Source organism: Phalacrocorax aristotelis, chromosome 1 (assembly GCF_949628215.1).
Source record: "Phalacrocorax aristotelis chromosome 1, bGulAri2.1, whole genome shotgun sequence".
Taxonomy (NCBI): domain Eukaryota; kingdom Metazoa; phylum Chordata; class Aves; order Suliformes; family Phalacrocoracidae; genus Phalacrocorax; species Phalacrocorax aristotelis.
In genome coordinates this window covers 22766151-22786767 of record NC_134276.1, presented here as the reverse complement: position 1 = coordinate 22786767, position 20617 = coordinate 22766151, and the positions used below count along the sequence as shown (strand labels likewise).

The 20617-nt window shown below is 38.7% G+C and overlaps 1 protein-coding gene across 7 annotated transcripts in view; it reads right to left on the bottom strand.

Moving 5' to 3' along the window:
• Window positions 1-1223: 1223 nt before the first annotated feature.
• The window catches only part of CDK8 (cyclin dependent kinase 8), an 83968-nt gene continuing 64574 nt past the window's right edge, over window positions 1224-20617 (bottom strand). For 6 of the 7 annotated variants that reach the window (XM_075083983.1, XM_075083992.1, XM_075084023.1 and 3 more), the window contains 7 exons: window positions 18385-18528; window positions 16172-16241; window positions 15081-15153; window positions 9416-9513; window positions 7952-8030; window positions 7674-7832; window positions 1224-2505 (listed from right to left, as the gene is read on the bottom strand). In XM_075083983.1, the coding sequence (XP_074940084.1) occupies window positions 2380-2505; window positions 7674-7832; window positions 7952-8030; window positions 9416-9513; window positions 15081-15153; window positions 16172-16241; window positions 18385-18528 (749 nt within the window). In that variant the 3' untranslated portion in view covers window positions 1224-2379. The remainder of the gene's footprint in view (window positions 2506-7673; window positions 7833-7951; window positions 8031-9415; window positions 9514-15080; window positions 15154-16171; window positions 16242-18384; window positions 18529-20617) is intronic. The other variant, XM_075083963.1, reaches the window with a different exon arrangement.

Here is a 20617-nt window from a genome sequence, read left to right as displayed (position 1 = left end):
GAGTAGAATGAATAAAATTACTGCAAATGGAGTAGCAGACAATTTAGATCTAAATGTAGAGTATAATTTCGTTTTATTATAATTAGTTGATAAGCTGCATCTTCATCCCAAATGCCTTCTTAATAGGAAAATTAAATTCTAGCGCAAACTAATGGCAGGAGTGCTTCTTGTCAGCTGAATGCATTTCCCTTTGCAAAAATGAAATTAAAGGCGGCCTGCTACTTTTATAACAAAGCATTGGAGACATCACAAAACACTGGTATCAAATAAGGTTTGCATTAATATGAATAATATTAACTATTATGCATTAATATGACTAAGCATCAATAAGAAAGCAAAAAATCTAGGCGAATAACACTTCAGCCAAAGAAAAGTTACTCATCACCAGTGCAGTACTCGGGAAGAGCCTGGAGATACTAAACAGTCACGTTTAAAGGCTATATACAAATTAAGGAAAAGGACAAAAAAAGCCTTTCACTTGAAAAGCAAACAAAAAATAAGTTTAAAGCACTCCCATTTATATATTTGTGTTCCAGAAACTGAGGAACGCCAGACCTTAACAACACTTAAGTCAAAATGAAGAGGGTATCGCACAGCATTACTAAGGCAGCATAAAGTTTGCGCTCGGATATTTTCTTTAGTTTTAAGTCTCCTGAATACTTAAACCTCAACTCCACTCAGATAATTTTATCTTCACCTCAAACATGGTTAGCAGCTCAGGCTGGCCACCACTTTGGTGGTTCTTCTGCCCCTCCCCCATCAGCAGCTCAGTGCATTTGACTGGATCACCCTAGTTGACGTTCACACATGAAGCACTTGCAGAAAAAAATATCCTGCACATATTGCATATATTTGTCATAAAATCATGGTGTGTTATTAGATACCAAGACAAGAACGAGTTACAGAAACCTTAGAAGAACTATTCAGACAGGAACGTCTCTGGATTTTGTAGATGAAAAGGAGCTGTCTGATCTATGAAATTTGGCTCATAATAAACCCACGTTCAGCGTATCTCCAGCTGATCAGCTACATGTACGCAACAGGGGTAATGACATTTTACAAAGGCACTGTATTTTTTTCTGCTATTTAAAGAAAAAATCCTTCTCAGCAGTTAATGGAAGCCTGCCCACTTGCAAGAAAAACTCCTGTCAGATACTGTTGATGTAGGACAGGGGAGCGGGGTGTTGTCACTGATGAAAAGGAACACAGGCAAAGGTCATATGCAGATTTATGAAAAATAAATTTATTACATAACACCTTGTTTTAACAATGTTTGATTTTTTTTTATTCAGAATACTTGCGTCATTCATGTAAAATAGTTTGATACAGTACATTGTAAGTTTTTCCTCATAAATTCTAAGGCTCTCCTAACACCTTGATCCTCTGCTGTAGGAATGGCACCCCTAAACAATGTGCGAACGTTAAAAAAAATTAACAAAATTTAAAATCCACTACACCAAGCTGGCTCTCAAAAATCATGACGAAATATCTGAATGGATGCCGCACCTTTTTAGGAAATATCATTCATGCTTTTTTAATCCCAAAGCATGCTCACAAATCATTAACACCAACGTGGAAAAAAAAAACAGAACAAAACACTGTCTATGACAATCATTTTAGTTTGTTTGCTGAACCAAACATGTTTATAATCAATGACAACATACTTATTTTACTATCAAATAGCAGCTTTAATACCAGTCAAGTCATAGATTTAAAAACAAAACCAAAAACTTATGCTGGAAATCAATCTTTGGGACATTTGTAATTGCTGGAAAAAAATGCAAACGTTTTAATGTTCTTTAAAAAATCTCAATGTAGCAATCGTGTCAGTCATAAAACATTGATCTAGGTGGAAAATGAACCAACCCACAAAAGTCACTAAAAATAAATGTTTATCAAAATTGTTTCAGAGTCACGGTTAATTTGCTTTTTTGCCATGGTAACATATACTGTATGCTTCAAGTACCAGTTCAAGGATGTTGTGTACTATTTGTCAGATAAAGTTGTTACATCAAGAGAATTCACCACATACGACAACAAAAATGCTTGCCCCTAGCACATTTCACAGCTTCAACTGCTACAGACTGTCACTGAAAAAAATGCATCGGTCAGTCTGAACCATGTCAAGTAAACTATGGAAGTAGCATATCCACAACACAAACTGTGCTAGCACTTTCTTTTCAAGTCTAACCCCAAAAACAGGTACAATTTGGGAGCCACTACTCCGCTCTGTGGAAGGGGGTGGATCGTGGCAATCAGACAGGTTGGAGGTTTGGTAGTACAGTACATTCGCGTGGCCCAAGCCGGGTTCCAGGCAGGCAGCTGTGCGGCCGGTCCTGCAGCATTAGCAACAGTGCACTGACGTTATTGGGAGGCAGCTCAGTACCGATGTGTCTGATGAGAGTACTGTGGCGGCTGCTGGGAGGTAGTTGAATATCCCATGCTGCTCTGTGGCTGTGATGTGCTTGGTCCGGGGTTGGGGTAGGCAGCATGGGGGTTGGAACGCTGCAGAGGGGTAAAAGAAGAGGAAATGCAATCCTTCATAACAGGCATGCTGCAAGACAGCTTCACCTACCAATTTATTTCTTCAAGAGGCACTGAACACACACTGTCTCAAAGCAGCTGCACTACCAGGCTTCTTTTCACTTACCTGGATTACAGCAGGTGGAGGTATGAACATCAGGAATACCAGATTAGAAAGTGACAGTTACCACCCTTCAGTTACCCAGCCTAATTACCTCCTCTGAACCTACACCCATCATAGCCAAACCTCCAGCCAACCAGCCCTCCAGAAGGCTATGGTACACCTGCACATTACACAAGGCTGACACCAGTCACAGCAGTGGTCGTCATCATCTTCACTTGCTCCTTTCCCCTGCTGAGAAGCTATGTTGGGGTGGAGGCCAAACAGTGCATCTTACTGCAGATGACCCACTCTGCATTATTCTGCAAATTTTCCTACACAAAGGATATGCCTGCCACCCTTCCTTACGTCCTAGGAGTAAGGCTGAGAGCGCTGTGATTATTTAGGCTAAGGTGTCACCTAGCAGCAGCCTTACAAATACTTGAAGGAGAGTTAAAGACAACAGCCACATCCTTCTCAGTGGAACCAGGTATTTCAGGGAGAAGTTGCCATAGATCGTGGCATGGGAGGTTCAGGTTGGACATTAGCTGGGGTATCACTAAGAGACCAGTATAGCACTAGAAGAACTCATCCAGAGAGGCTGAAGTTTCCAGCTATGGAAGTTTTTAAGATTCAGCTAAACAAAGCCATGGCTGACACAATTTAACAATAGCAACAGTCTTGCTTCAAGTGGAGCATTGGGCTTGATGGTCTCCAGAGCCCCTATTCAACCACCATTTCTACAGTTATGTACTGAGCGCAGCATTCATCATTGCAAGAAGCTCTGAGCAAACCAGCAACTGCCAACTTCAACTTTAACCTAAAAGTTAGGTTTTTTACACATCATGCTTTATAAGGAAAAAAAGGACTGCATGTGAGATATTCAATCTAAGCATATGACCACTGAGTAGCATTTAACATTTCATTAAATTAACACAATTTTAGTACATTACTGTGCTATTTCACATTTACAATAACGTTTACACACACACGAATTTTGCAGTGTTTAGAAACTGCTGTGTAACTTCTGAACTCTTGATAACGTAAGATGTATTGGGATTTTTAGAAAAAGCTGCTTTAGTAAAGGTCTGGAAACTTCTCTAAGGTGAATATTCCAGGACTAGGGTATCGCTACTGAGACCTGAATACACAAGACTATGGTGAACCAACATCCTGAAAAAGTAAAATATATAAAACGCGTAAAGCTATTTTAAAGTTGCAACATAAAATAGTAACAACTCCATTTTTTCCTGCCATACAGCGTTTAGAACAAAAGTTGGAATCAGGATGCTGAGATGATGGCAGAAATGAAAAGGCAAACTCCGCTTGTTAACATATGCTCACAGGACTGAGACAATTCTCTAGGGGCATATAGTGTAAAGGGAGAGAAATGGCTGGACCAGCACTTAATGCTGGCAGGAACAAATCAGCACTACTGAACTGCGCCGTTAACACAGTGACTGAACTTTTGTGACATTAGCCTTCACTCGAGAGATGAACCAAGTTACTTGCTGACAGAAGTGTCACAGCTCCGGGTCACCCTTCTCCATGTAACAAATATAGGATGTACTTCAGAGATCAAAAATCCCTGAATATTCTCCTTGTCCAAGCTTGGCTCTTGTATGTAGGAAACTATCACAAGCCTAACCATTTAAAACCTAACCATTCACAACAGTTGTAAACACTTTCTGCATCCTGACTTCTAAAACAGATCTTATTTTAAGATGGAGGCAATTAAAATAATCAGATTCTTTCATGACACCCAGTGCAACAAATGGCTTTTGTTTAAGCACAAATATAAATATCCAACCCTCTCTAAATACCATTAAGCACCCAGATGGTTATCACAAGCAAAAGCTCAGAGTAGTGGAATTGCTCCAGCCTGTTCAGTCACATTGCCTTTGGAAGTGTCACATTGCAGATTTAAACGAGAAGGTAAGGAAGTCTGTGTGCCACGTGTCTACTATTTTTATGCATGGCAGAAAAGGATATGAGGTCAACTTGCCCTGCAGAAAGTAATTTGACTTCTGTGTGGATGGAGAAACTGTCTTAGTGTGCCTTGCCCAGGAGATGGCAATCCTTCTTCACAAGCTTTATATCAGGAATTTGAGCAAATTAAATGAAGAACAAAGGAACAGGTGTTTTATTAAAACAGAGGGCTGTATTGTAATATTTGTTAGCCATCTCCTGAAGTTGCAGGATCAGAAGCAAAAAATGTGAGGAATTATTTTCATGGAGACCTGAAACCACCAACAGGCATCTTCTAACTGCTTTTGTTCTAGTGCTAGCAAATTCAGCTCACCTCCCTTAGATTACCATGTTTTCCAGATACCTTAATCAGAACAAATCTACCCACTGCCTTCTTGCAAGACTCAGGGGGGGATTTTTTTTTTCTTTTAAATCCAACTGTTTTGCCTCCTAGAGAAACAGCAAAAAGATTAGTCAGGAGCAGTCAAGTTACCAGTAAGAGCTCCTGAGATAGTAAAGTAGCAGTTATCACTATCTCAAGGCAAAAGTATTCTGAAATTATGTTTGCTGGCTGCAAACATATTCTGAACTATTCTGAAATTATGTATAGCTGGCTGCCCCCCACCTATAATCCTGGTATGGATATCTGAGAGTACAAAAGTTTTGATGAGCATGAGCTGAAAGCAAAGCAACGTCAACTCCTGCTGAGGCAGTCTGAGTCTTCTAAACTAACAAACTTCAGCTCTTGCTCACAAAAGTGGAAGCTGAAGTTTGCTCAAAATGCCAAGCTGCAGCAGCAAAATGAGGTGAAGGGCATGTAAACGGCGCTCCCTGACACAGTACATGTACCCTCTGCATCAGTCTCCTTACGTATGTGACGCAACATGAGGGGAAAATGAAGAGTTACAGCTGCATTTGCCTTATTTAAAATACACACACAGAACCAAAGTGGTAGAAAAAGCCAGCTAAAAGACCAAACCAGCAATGGACTGCAGCTTGCCAAATTGAAAGGGATGAAGCTCCTGTAAGAGAGTGCTCTGTGATACATTATCCAACTGAAAGATCGATCACGTTTATACCTAAATGCACCCCACACTACAGCACTGTAGTTAAGACTGAACACTGTTTCATGTGTTTCAAACAGCTCTAAAAATATATATAATTCAAGGAGAATAACTTGAAAACTGATACGCTATCGATGCCCTGGGCTAAGCTGAGCAAAGGCACTTGGAGACTATCTATCTGAAGGGTCTCACAGTAAAGCTCCTGAAAATGACCTTATCTGACATTTTTCAGTACTTTCAAGTTTTGGCCAATGATAGAAGTATACAGATTTATATAAATGAGGCCACATCTAGAGTACTGCATCCAGTTCTGGGCTCCCCATTTCAAGGAGGACAGAGAACTACTGGTGAGAGTCCAGTGGACAGCTACCAAGATGATGGGCTTGTTCAGCCTGGAGAAGAGAAGGCTGAGGGGGAACCTTATCAATGCTTATAAATATCTGAAGGGTGGGTGTCAAGAAGATGGGGCCAGACTCTTTTCAGTGGCGCCCAATGACAGGACAAGGGGCAACGGGCACAAGTTGGAACACAGGAAGTTCCACCTCAATATGAGAAAAAGCTTCTTTCCTGTGAGGGTGCCAGAGCAGTGGAACAGGCTGCCCAGGGAGGCTGTGGAGTCTCCTTCTCTGGAAATATTGAAAACCCACCTGGACATTGTCCTGTGCCCCCTGCTCTAGGTGTCCCTGCGCAAGCAGGGGGGTTGGACAAGATGATCTCCAGAGGTCCCTTCCAACCCCTACCATTCTGTAATTCTGTGATTCTGTAATGCCCCCAGGAAGCCTTTGAGATAGCTTGTACTCTTAGGAACACACTTTGAAATACAAGATTTCAAAACTCATTGGTATTTATGGAGAAACAGTATCAAACTGTGAAGAGGAAGCTGACAGCAGCAGCTTTACTGTCACCATTCTTTACATTTTGCTACAGAAATATAAGCAAGGCTAAGTGAGTTTCCAATATTAGGGTCTCAGATTTAGATATCAATCTTGAAATTAACTGAAAACATCGCCAGTAATTTCTGACTTCCCTATCTTTTGATTTCATCCAAAACACACTTTCAGTTGGCCTTCTGTACTAAGCTTTCCATGTGAACCAGTTTGTAACAGTTCCTGCAGACTAACATTTCCACCAGCATGCGTTCTCTTGAAACCTTCTATTCCCTAGGCTTCCAAAACCTGCCACTTCTCTAACTGCTCCTATGCGTATGATTTGAAGTCTTCCTTGCTCCTCTTCTGTAATTTCTTAGCTTGCATTCACTTCTGTCCTTAAGTCTCTTCTCCCCAGTCTCTCGAAGAAACCTCACAAATTCAGGTATCATTCCCAGGGATGACTCTCAGATATTCCCCTGCTCCAGACTCTTCCGATTTCCAAATGTCTGACAACAAGCTCAAATGCAGGAAGGCTAGAACACAGTTTCCAAGTGTCCTGCAAACTTTTTTCCTACACTCCACCTAGTCTTCCTCACTCATTGATCACTATCACCTCACCTGTCTCTTGAGATCTGTAATACTGGGCTTACTCAACCTAGAATCTCCCTTGATCTTCAAAACAGATTATGACAGCATCATGTCAAATCTTTCTGCTTGTCATCCAAAATACTTCTTTCCCATCCATTTGCCCAACTAAAGCACTTGTTCAGGTTCTTATTTCACAGCTAGTTTACTGTAATATCCTTTGCCTCCTACCATTACAGGCTTGTTCAAATAAAGAATGGTATTTTTAGGTGATACAGAGTGCAGCACAACAGGTTCCTGGTCCACAGTCAGCATTCCCATATGAAGGTAATGAACGAGTAACTGTACTGATCTCTGATCCCAGTTTCCTTACTGCTAACCTAAAGAACATCAGCATATCAATTTACAGGCAAACCATCAATAAAACACATCTGAAAAAACACCTGAAAGATGGCAAAAAATACCAGTTAATACAGTGATATTTACAAAATTACTTTTTTAGCTTAAAGAAACACTGCTGTAAATATGAGAACCAAATACACAATATATGAATAAAACAAATACCTGATAGTCTGAGGTCATAATAAGTCCACCTGAGGTAGTGGTAGGAGGAACAACTCTCACTTTTTTCAGTGGGGGTCCCTGTGTGTGACTGTTGTCTTGGTTCCCTGGATGACCAGTTCCATTAGTATGGTTATTGCCCTGCTGCTGCTGCTGGTTCTTCTCAATTGTTTAAACACAAAGAAAAATTTCAACTCAAAAGCAGTACGTGAAATAACATGAAAACAGGAAATAGTGTGAAAGCCAGTGAAGCATGATGATACTGTTCTTCTAGTACTTACTTTGTCTCCTTTATCATCTGGTTCTTCTTCTGTTAAAAATTCTCGTTTTGGGTAAGGGATTTGACAACCTGCAAAAACACTGCCCCCCAAAAAAGTCTATTTATCACTGTATTAGAACAGAAGGGTTAGACCTGTAAGATTCATACTTCACCCATGCTAGTTTCAAGTTGGCTGAGCCACAGGCTAATACCTGTAACTAATGAAGTTTTCCCCATCTTACTGTCATCACATTTGAAACTTAGTGAACCTATTCACATGTATTTTTAATCTTCAGTTGCCTCTTATACGCTCATTTAAACTCCTAATAGTTTTCACGGTTTCTGGTAACTGGTGACCAAACTGGTGGCTGGAAAGGTACACCATCTATTAGATATCTGCAAGGGCACAAAGAGCTCTTAATCCAGATATAGTGTATTTCACAATCTCAGGACTAACTAAAAATACTCCTGGAAACTCCACTGACTATTAATAAAGCCACCTGGAACCAAGTTTAAAAATAACTGGAAATTTCATCTGTCAATTCCTATCTCACAGTCCACATGAATTTGCTACTGCTAGCGCAAGCTAATATTTACCTGCCCTTAATCAGTAGAATGCATTTACAATGCAGTCTCTGTACAACTGTTAGCATTACTTATTGTGTATTCACATTAGAATGCCAACCTAGAAGTTGAGAAAAAAGCCAAACACTGTCCTAAAAGCAATTTCTGCAAAAGCAAAATCATTCACGTGACAAATTAAATCACAGAGACAGGTCAGAAGCTGTTATAAATAATCCAGTAGGTTTTAGTGAAGTAATTTTTAATTGCTTATAAATATACATAACATTTTATACATTCTTCCCTAGATAATGGTAGAGAATCATACACAGGATGTGCTAATAGCTTTTCTAAAAAGGTGTACAATCATGCTCTCTGGCTAGTCTTTTGGGAGGGGGTCTTAATTTTTAATGAAATCATTCACTGTCCCTAAATTTTCTTCCCTTTGTAAATCTCCCTGTACAAACAAAAAAGAGGAGTGCCTACAGAGAATGGATTTAAGTTGTTAAAGATGACAGCACAGAGACAGAGTTGACTTCCCCCACCCACTGAATTTACAACAAAGGGTAAGACAGAAAAATGTAAAGTAATTAGAGAGTGTCATCTGGCATTCTGGAGCAGAGAAGTGGACCTGCAGGCACTTAGCACTTGTCTACAAAGATCTGCAGCATGCATAATCAACCTGTCAGTGAATAACAAGATTAGTGCTGCGACTAATATGATCAAAGTTCTATAAAGCGAGAGATTAATAGGAACACTACTTAATTTTAAAAACCGCAAATGGCATTTTAGAGGTTATAGCTTTCTTTGGTTGTTAGACATTAAGTATTTAGTTCAATATTCACAAACATTTATAGCAGAGAGAAAGCACATATTTATAAAGCGTCTCTGGATGTATAGATAGGTTAACAAACTGACCACTTACTCGGATGTGGGAAGAGGATCTTCTAAGAAATAGGGATCCTGCATAGCCTGTTCTGAGGTAATTCTCTTTATTGGATCCATAGTGAGCAATTTCTGAAGCTGCAAAAATAAAAGATAAAAAGCTTTGCATTACCAAAACGGTTTACAGAAACTTCACTATTATTCCTAAAAGACAAGCAAATCCATCTGAACTCCAAACCCTAACCATAAACGGCATAACCACATTCTCTCTTGTTAAAATAGTAACTTCATTTCCTATCAAAGAATACCTGTTTTTACTTGCAAAGCCCAGGACACTCAGTTAGTTCCAGTACAAATGTTCCAACAAAAACATTCAAAGAGTTTCCACAACGTACCAGAAGCTTTAATAATAGAATCATAGAATGGTTTAGGTTGGAAGGAGCTGTGAGAGGTCATCTAGTCCAACCCCCCTGCAGTGAGCAGGGACATTGTCAACTAGATCAGGTTGCTCAGAGCCCCGTCCAACCTGACCTGGAACGTTTCCAGGTATGGGGCGCCTACCACCTCTCTGGGCGACCTGTTCCAATGTTTCACCCCCCTCATGGTAAAAAAATTCTTCCTTAGATCCAAGTCTAAATCTACCTTCTTTTAGGTTAAAGCCATTACCCCTTGTCCTATCGCTACAGGCCCTTGCTGAAAAGTTTAACCCCATCTTTCTTATAAGCCCTCTTTCATTACTGGAAGGCTGCAGTGAAGTCTCCCTGAAGCCTTCTCTTCTCCAGGCTGAACAACTCGCTCAGCCTGTCCTCGTAAAGAGGTGCTCCAGCCCTCGGATCATTTTTGTGGCCCTCCTCCAGACCCGCTCCAACAGATCCGTGGCCTTCCTGTGCTGAGGGCTCCAGAGCTGGACACAGCACCCCAGGTGGTCACCAGAGCAGAGTAGAGGGGTGGAATCACTTCCCTCCACCTGCTGGCCACACTTCTTTTGGTGCAGCCCAGAATATGGTTGGCCTTCTAGGCTGTGAGCACAAATTGCTAGCTCATGCCCAGCTTTTCATCCACCAGTACCCCCACATCCTTCTCTCTTTAATGGTCTGTTCACTTCCCACAAAAAGATGTAACATGCACATATTTAGGCCTGGTTTCTTCAATTACACTGCCCTTAACACGAAACAACATGATATCCATGTAAATTAAAATAATTCTTAGCAATTAATAAACAGAAGTGATTCCATGTCCATTATTGCTCATTATTTAGTATTGTTATACAAGTACATCTCCATTGTAATCCATAGTATTTTAAAGATGTTATATGAAGTCACTCATCCAAAAAAATCTTTATGCTATAAATGAAAGTAATAATCAACATGTCCAAAACACCCACCTGGCCAGGTAACTCTATCACCCGCTCCAGTGTGTGCTTGTTTATTCTATACAAATACAGACTCTCGGACACATCTGTGTGCTACCAGCTGCTCAAAAGAGCAGCTGTGTAAGATCTTGAATTGTAGTTGATTTTTTGCATGACATGATGCAAAACACCACCATGCAGCTCTCTGATGCAGATAGCTAAAGTTGGGAAATTACATTTTCTCTCCTCAGCCTTCAGTTTTAATGGCATAGTTAAGAACATAAATACGTATTACCACCATCAATCCAGTTTTGTTTTTCACATCATCCACAAGGACTCACAATAAGTAATTTCAGCTCTCAGAGTCTGCATGTAGTCTTTGTAGAATATCAGTTTGCACAGAACAATTCTCGTTCTCTCAAACAGCTCAAAAAGCAATCCCAGCAGCCAGAAAATGGGAAAGCAAATAGGAAGGCAAAAAACAAGAAAGAATTGCCAACATGCTGAGAAACATCACAATCAAAAAACATTGCAAAATTCTGGCATCATTTCTGGCAATTAGATTATAAAGCTGTCCATCACATGCTGACAAGATGTGAACAAAGTTCGTCATCATCAGCAACACAAAACAGAAACCACAAGTTTGATGATTGCACAACCATTTTCACACAGGGGATCAAAACTCCTGTTTGCCTCCCTTGTTCATGTGCCAGCACAGAAGCGAACCTTCCACTTATTACAAATATTTCCTATTTTAAAAACTGTTCAATTAAAAGATCATCTGGCTGAAAGACTTAAAAATGCACTTAACTTTATATATCAGCAATGAATGAGACAATCACTACAGTTCATATGGACCAAAGTAACAAAATAGAAGATGAAGCGTCACTCAACGAGGAGCAGCAGGCTGCGCACCCATTTTCCTGGGCATGAACAAAAAAGAGTGTGTGTGTGTATGTGGAAAATCAGGAAAGTAAAAGTGGAGAAAAAAATGTGAACTGCAAAAAGAAGCCAAAGTTGTCGCACATTAACACATCAGTTCTGCATGTGAAAAGGGATCATGTGGATGGACATCAGTAAAGAGGGAAAAAATCTGGTTAATGCAAGTTGGGAAATCAAAACATTTCATTTTCGGCATCAACAGCAATCTCCGGCTGTACTAGTCCTGGAATTATTAGTTCTGGCATACTTTAGAATAGCAGATGTAAACATTTTTTTTTTAACCTGCTCTGATGCAGAGAGTAGAAGGGCTGTGAGACAGCTCTGGAAGAACTGGTACCAAGAGATTCACTGAACTTGTTCAGGCTCTGGTGGAGGAGCCTAAGGCATTCATCTGCAGTTCAGCCTAACCTCAACAAGAGTGGAAATCTTCTAATTTTGACAGCACGTGAACAGTGTTTAAAGACGTTACTTTGGAAAGACCAGAGTTTTTTAAATGGGATCTGTGAATTGTTCCAACAGCAGTTAGCAGAAAACCGAGAATATTCTGTTAGAACCAATTAACTATGAACTTCACAGTACTTCTATCACAGTTCGTATCTATGGGAGGTACAAACGGACATGGCTACATCTATACTACTAAACACCCTGCTTTTTAGCTTGGTGACACTGGCTAACACCTTCCAAACTGCACAAAGTTCACTCTCTTGCTATCAGTTTTGTTGAGGGAAGGTTGGTAGAGGTCCAAAGCAGAACAAGTGGGTGAGGTAGCAGTTGAGCAGCATGTTCAGTCAGGGGACCACACTCAAACTCCCCTTCTGGTCCTCTTGTTCAGTGGTAACAGTTATGACCAAGGATGGAAGGGTAGTAGTGGCCTGATGAAGGACACCATTCCTTGATTTTGCAATTTAATACAGTCACTGCTTTTTGGTATAAATACAAAGATGCTGAACACGTTCAAACACTTATCACCCTGTGGTGATACTGCATGGAGAACAGAAAATGCTGTAATAAGTGTTTTAAGCTATTCTCATGAGATTATTTTGTGTCTAGTTTTGTTGTTCTATTGAAAACAATTGCCAAAATTGCTAGACTGGGAATGCAGATGAGAAACTTCAGGTCAGTTTGGCCAGAGCACTCACAGCCCTTGAGAAGCTAGTTCATTCAGAGAAAGTCTTTTTATGGACTGCCAAGATGTACAGCAAAGCCTGAACTACTCACTTCTTACCTGAGCTTGGTGTTAAGCCAGCAGACTGCACAGTGGCGAGAGAGAAATAGCTGAGGAATCGAGGGGGGGGAAAAGCATTTAACGCTATTTGAGGGTGAAATCACTGGCCATGATACGTAGGTTGTTGCATGGAAAAGGTTTTTACCTCAGACTGCTGAGGTATGATACGGAAATCTTATGTGACTGATTTTGATAAGCAGAATGGACTGACTTTTCTCAGCTGTTCACCAGTAGCGATAATTAACCGCTTTCAGATTTTGGTACAGCAACATAAGCTTAATTTTGAGAGCTTTAAACTCCAAATATGTCACAAGTCAAATTTGTAGGTGACAAGCAGCATGTTTTTTCTCAAAGAATGTGGAATTAGAGAGGTAAGTACTGATGCATGCAGTTGCCTAAATTTATGGAAAAAACCGTCTAGAGCAGCTGATGAGAAAGATCTGCAAATTCACTCAATTAGCTTTACTTAAGAGTACAAGGATTAGGTTGTATATCCAAAGCCCATTCTATGCAAAACATCATATTCAACAGATAATTCATATTCATTGGTTTTTGTTTGTTGAATGACTTAATATAATCTTCAGAAATATTATTTAGGCTTTGATAGGAATATGAGATATTATCTACTTGCTATGTCATATATAACTTTTCTAGTGTGTATTCTCATACTAAAACATAAGAACATCTTGCTAAACAATAAAAATGTATTTATGAAACTCTGTTATAAATAGATCCATGGTAAAAACTGGATTAATTATGGGCAAAATGGGATAGACTGTTTTGCCTGTGTATAACAGGCACTTTAGTTCTTCATATATCAACATAAACTTTTTATGCATTACATACAAATATACAGACTGCTCAGCAGCTGCCAACCCTGCTTGGATAAAAAAATCCATTAAAAAAATCCAAAATCTCTACCAGAGAAGACTAGTTTCCTTGCTTATGTAAACATCTCTAGTATTTCACCAACTTCTAACTTCAGAGGGCAGAAACACTTCATCGTAAATGATGCATAATGGTACAGCTGCCAGGTAACTTCTTGCAATAAGTACTTGATCCATCTGGTTATATTTTTGTTATTAATCTAAACCTTGAATATCATTATCTTTTAGACCTGTTGCAGTATACCTCATCTGCTTGGAACCCCCCATTCATAAATGCTCATGCAGTGTGCCCCAAGAAAAAGATTGCCTCAGAGCTGCTCTGACTGAAGGATAAATTCCACAATTGATATGGAAGATAAAGTACTGAACAGAAAAAAGATGGCTGCTTTAAAACCCTTGGGTCTGATCGTCAGAGAAGGTACAGCTTCCAATGACTTCAATAAAAGCCACATGGCCCTCAGACACCCAGGCTTCTTAACTATCTTCCCTTTTCTTCAATGTATTCCTCATCTCCAAGATCAAAAAGCTTCCTGTTTTCTTCCCTCACTCCTGCCCCTCCCAATATATTGAATCTGAAAACATTTAATCTGAGTTGGAAACATTACGATAGGGAGAATGTCCATTCAGAGAGACCAGACATACTTAAATTCTTTCTCCTCCATATAAAGTTTATTTTAGAAACCTGAACATTCTCTAAAACACAGAAGAAAAGGCCCAACAGAATAACATCTGAGCCAATATAACACAGGCACTTCTAGGGTTGAGCAAGTGTGTAATTTTAACTGGAGTCTTCGTTAAAAAAGTTAGATATTCTAGAGATAAACCAATTGTAAGAGGACTGGGAAGTTTTCATAAGAAAACTACAAAGGATTAGCACACCACAAAGGCATACTGAAATTTTCTGAACTAAACGTTCAAGTCTCAAGTTAATTTTTTTGTTTTAAACAAAACTGCAAAAGACAAACTTCATAACAAGTATGTAAAAAAATCATGCATTTAGGCTGTTAAAAGTATGCAAAGCAGCAAAACAGGTAAAAGTTGCAGCAACACTGCAAATATAACTACAAGCTTAACATGACTTAAAGACTGAAAACTTCTGATATACTCAGTGAGAAGATAAAGTGGTTTTGCAATTCTCAGATTGCAGATTATCAGTTATTCCTAACTTTATTTATAAATAAAGGTATAATATTTATAAAATAAAGTTAGTTACAGAATACTTGACACCAGCTCAACTCTGAACTTCAACACCTGTAACTTACATGAGGGTTTTGGTTTTTTTATGCATGCAATAACTTACCAAGTGGAATGCCTTACTATCTGGTTTAACTTTATGTTTTTCCATATATTTGATAAGGCTGCAGTTGGTATACCTAGAAAAGGAAAAAACGTGACACTTCTAATATGCAAATCTGATACGCCAAAGCTCTCTTAGTAGCCATGAAACGTTGATAAGAATATTTTAGTCTCCATTGCTAATCCACTAAGCAGGGAAAAAACCACAACTATCAACACCAGAGATTGCTTAAAAATCAGACACTACAGAAATGCATCTGTTTCTGTCACATGCTTGTAAAAACACATCACACCCACACAAAATGCACACTTTTAACCCACATGCAGACACTGAATTACCACTTGGATTTAAACTACCTTTCAGCAATTTTACTACTATACAGTGTAATTCTGTATATTTCTAATACAAGTAAACATGGAGATAAATACTAAGCCCATCTTAACACTCTCCTGCAACATACAGGTTGCTACAAGAACAACCATGATTTCACTGTTTTGAAGAGGAGCTCAGAAATAAGGTTTCTAAATGGTTAAAATAGCATGGCAGATACAAGTATATTGCACTACAGCCCCAAATCCCTCAGCAGGGAACTGGGTAGGGTCTTAAGTGCAGGTATTAGACTCTGGCAATCTGACAGCAAAACTGAAAGGTATTCTTTTCTTTAGCCTTCATAAGCTACCCTAGACATCAACCCTGACAATTAAACCCACTGTTTGCTGGAAACAGTATAAGGTTACCTTTTATGCAGCTATCACAGAGAAATCATTTCCAGTACATTTGGAAACAGCTGTGAAACTGTGCTTAGCAATCTTTCAAGCTGTGTGGGGTCTTACTGGCACCACCCATTGCACACCTGCTGCTTTATCATTTACAGCCTTTCTCTGGATACTCTTCTCATTCGCACCACCTCAACAGGCCAAGTTCACCATTATGAAACAACTTTTATTTTTCTTCTTTCACTATCTAAGTCATAACCATTTCATAGTCCTTGTTTGCCATCTACACAGAAAATAAGCTGAGCTACAAGAAGTTTAGGATAGTAGGGAGAAGTAAGATATGCTTTCTTAAGAAAGCTCAACTCCAAGCAGACTTACGTGTTTCTCCGGAAATCTTTCATTAAAGTTGAATGTTCAGGCATCTTTTTTATGTCTTCCCAGTCTTTATCTGCAAAATCAATATTTATTAATAACCTTTTTTCTTTTTCCCCCAAAGTAAAACAAAGGCTTTCCAAACATCTCCGTAACCCTGATTTTTTTGTCTGCTTCTCTAACACCTTGCAGTTACTTATTTCTTTGTACCCCATGGCTCATATTCTTTCATCACCTCTTCACAATAACTCTTCATAATACCAACACCTAAGAGGTTCCAGTTGTGTGCTGATTAACTCAAGGACTTTAAAACCAGCTGCTGGCTACGGTGAATATCACCACAAGCCCAAAAAACAATACGGAAGAAAAACATGTCAGATATTGTGCTTACGCCCTTCAGGACTATATATTTAATTTATTCAGGCACAGTCGTGATCTCGGGACAGGAGTACACAAGACTCCCATAAACACTGTCTCCTTCGAAGGGCTCTTCCATTCTGACAGCACTGTCTTTGGTCACAGGAAAATGCCCAGAGGTATTGTGTACATTTCTGTTGTCTCAATGTAAAAGAAATACTGTTACCCAACAAAAGGTTAAATACAAGTAACATTTGCACACTCAAAGAATATTTCATCTCAACTTCTCTGTGTAAACAGAGCCTGAAATGGATTTAAAAATAACACAAAAAAATCGCTACCAGCACCTAGCCTCAAATGTATTACATAGACTCTGTAACTCCTGAAAAGGCTCTGTGGGCAAGCAGTTTGATTCAAGTCAAATCTTTGCTAGTCTTACCACAACTGCAGAGCACTGGGAGCTTAAAAAATTAATATAAATCAGAGATTAATAATTTAATTATGATTTATTTAAATAAATGTAATATTATTAAATTATATAATTGATTTTAATTATACACTATCATTACTATTTAAATAAAGAATAGAAAAATCTCCTTCCCTATGCTCTATCCCAAAGACATGTGAAACTCAAATATGGCAAGTGTCAATCAAAAGGCAAAACAACTTGCTGCAATTAAATGAAAAATAATATTTCTTGCTAAGTACCAAAGACCTCAAAAAAAAAAATCACATGCAGGCCATTAGAAAGGATTACTTAAACCTATCAGAAAACAATAATTAATACCATCTACTATCGTCTAGTATGTAAGCTACACAAAGACAATTAAAAACCCAAATGAAGTAAAAAAAAGCATGAGAAAAGGTTAAAATTCTACACTAAAAGCAGGGAAGGGCAGTATTGTGTAAAGAAGCAAAATTAAGGGGGACTTTCAAGAAAATAAAGGTACTTAATATGCAGAAGCAAAACTTCCAGGAATCTCATGCGCTGTATAGAAGCAATGAAGTATATAAAGAACAAAAAAAAGTCAAAGGGAAAAATAAAAGTGAATTTAGTAACAAAATTCTAGAACCACACAGACATAAAGACCACAAAATTCATGCGATAGGAAGGAGAAAGGCCACCAGAACAGTAAAGAAAAAGATTATTAATAGTGAATGGACAAATGCAGGGAACGCAAGCAGTGAGGAGAAAAATGACCAAAAAGAAAGAATAAGGCCACTGTTATTCTGACAGCTGCCATCATGGGAACACTAGAAGACAAAGCATGAATTGAAAATATGAAAGACAGCATGAAGAAAAACAAGATATGACCAACACTGAGGGGAAAATGCAACAAGTGATATCCACACTGTAACTTCTTTTGGTTCATGCAACCTGTTCTTTGTTCCAGTTTGGAATAAAGAAATTTCCTCCATATCACAAGCTTTTTACCAGGGGAAAAAAGTTAAATACCCTCCCCTACTTCCAAATGCTATGTTTAATTTAGCATGAATTAAACATCTGCATAACATTCACTAAATGTATAGGTTTTTGCTTCGTTTCACGCAATCATCAGTTGCTTTCCAAATCTATAATCAGTACTGAAGGAACACAAATATTCCTTCTGATTTTTAATAATCCACCATTAAACATGATCTTCTAAAATTATAAAGCATTGGTACATGTATATGCAAAGATAATCCTATGATTAATAGGAAAAATACCTAATATGACCATTAGATTCTAGATTTATAACTCATGAAATAAAGGTTGTGTTTGAACAGCTTTGTTGCTTTGATCAGCTGCCACCTTCATACACAAAGAAAGCAATACAGATATCTTTCTTTGAACAGCAGTGATAAAAAAATACAGTATGTACCTGCAGGAAATCCCATTACATTGAATATTCTGTCCAGCTGGTCATGGTGATAAGGATTACTAGTTTTGATGTCTTCTTGTCGACAATGAAATATTGGCTCTGATGTTAGCAGCTCTGCAAATATACACCCTATGGCCCAAATATCTTTAAAAAAGGAGAAGAGAAATAAAAGTAAAAATTAATCTTTCCAAAAGCATCTTGGTGAGGTAAAATGTTAGTTTTTAGCTTATCAGAGATAAGGTCCCTGCATTGAAAATTTCAAGTTTCTGTTGTAGAAGTACAACACTTCCTTGACTTTTCCTTTTAGCTATGGATAGCTGTACACGATTCATATCATATCATACACATGATACGAGTATTATAGAAGTTTTTGTGGGGCTTTTAAAGTGTAGTTACCATTTACTGCTGTAAAAATTAATTTGATTACGAAAAAACCCAAAGGAAACTATTTGGGTAACTGTCCACACATAAAATACAAAGGAAGTAAAGCCAATCAACACCCTGCCCACTCACTGCTACACTGTCCCTGCCAAACAACATGCCCTCTCTGATCAGCCACTGGGTTTAAAAAGTATTAAATGACCCAAAAAATACAAGTTGAAAAGCACTGACATTGGAATAAGCCAAATGCTATCTATAAAACCATGTGGAAAGATAGTAACAAAAAAACTGCTCCATGCCCACATACCTCACCCTTTTTTTGATAACATTAATTTAAAAGAAAAATAATAAAACCCTTCATTTTAACTGTTGTGTCACAACCTGTAAAATCAGATAGCTTGAATTTTCCCAGTCGTTTCCCCCATTTTCTTCTAGTATATAAACAAATGTGATTTTTAACTCACATAAAGTAATGCTACACTGAACCTTGAATGAACAAGAAAAGGTCATGAACAAGGACAAAAGCAAATGATGCAGAGAGCATAACCCCATTACTCAGTGTTTGTTTACAGTCAGTTTTTATCAGTGCTGAAAAAAAGAAGTATGTACTAAAGGCTATGACCATCCATGCAGTTTCACATGCTGAAAAGCAGAAGATGCCAATGAAGTGAAGGAACACACAAATACAACAACAAAAAATAGCAGTCTAAAGGAACATATAAAGAAATGTATTTAATCTATAAATGAAATATAGTATTAACAGAAAAGCAAATGAAAATACGTTTAAGTCATAATCATCAGAATATCTGACAAAAACACTAACACAATCTTAAAAAAAAAGAGAATGGCAAAGGTTTTGAGGAAAGCATTTCAGGTTACAGAAACAACACCACATATGCCAACATACAACCTCCATGTTTGTGCAAACTAAGTGGAGTGTTGCTGGGGAAGTTATTTCCCCAGGAATGGTTGTCAGGCTTTAACATATCTTTGAAAGCAGTTAGAGGGAAATTTCCCAGTCCTCTTTCCTAGTCTCTCTCCCATCCATGGCAAAGCTGTGCACGCCCACTAAAGGTGATCCTCCCTCCAGCCTGCTTATGGGCTATTCCCCCCTGTCCTACAGCCACAGCACACAACTACTCCTGCTGTCAGCGATCCCTTACCCCTCAACTGGCCAGTGCAGAAACTGGCAGAGCGAAGTCAACCACGCCATGCCAAAGCTGATAAAATTCAGACCGACAAGTATGAATTAAGTGGCGAGGAGGACAGCAATAAGCTGATGTAACTAATGGAATCCTCACAGTGTCTGCGTTCTGTGAGTCTTCGGTTTTTCTGGATGTGCCTGTTGCAGCATCACAGCTTAGCCTGTTGCGTGACCCTGATCACATCTGACTACTTCAAGCAATTCCTGTTCACAGTTGTGCTTTGAGAAAGACACAGAGAGAGGCTAAAACGCAGCTTATTTTTACAGTTTAGTTTCAGTGCAGCCAACATATTCTCCATTCTGTACATTCAGAAATAAAAACCTCTGCAATAAAATTAATGTACTGTGCCTCATCACCATCATACGGATGCTACCAATAGTTTGAAAATGCACCCATATTTTGTATAACCTCTAACACCATTGATGAAAATCTTGTGTGAAAGCCATATAAAATTATATTGCATTGCAGGGCACTTGGAGCCAAAACCCAGAAATATTTCATTCCTATATCCAGTCAGAGACCATAGTAAACTAAACAATTTGTCAAAGTTTAGTATTTCCTCAAGAATAAGTAACAGAATCACAGAATGGTAGGGGTTGGAAGGGACCTCTGGAGATCATCTTGTCCAACCTACAGGTATGTGTCCG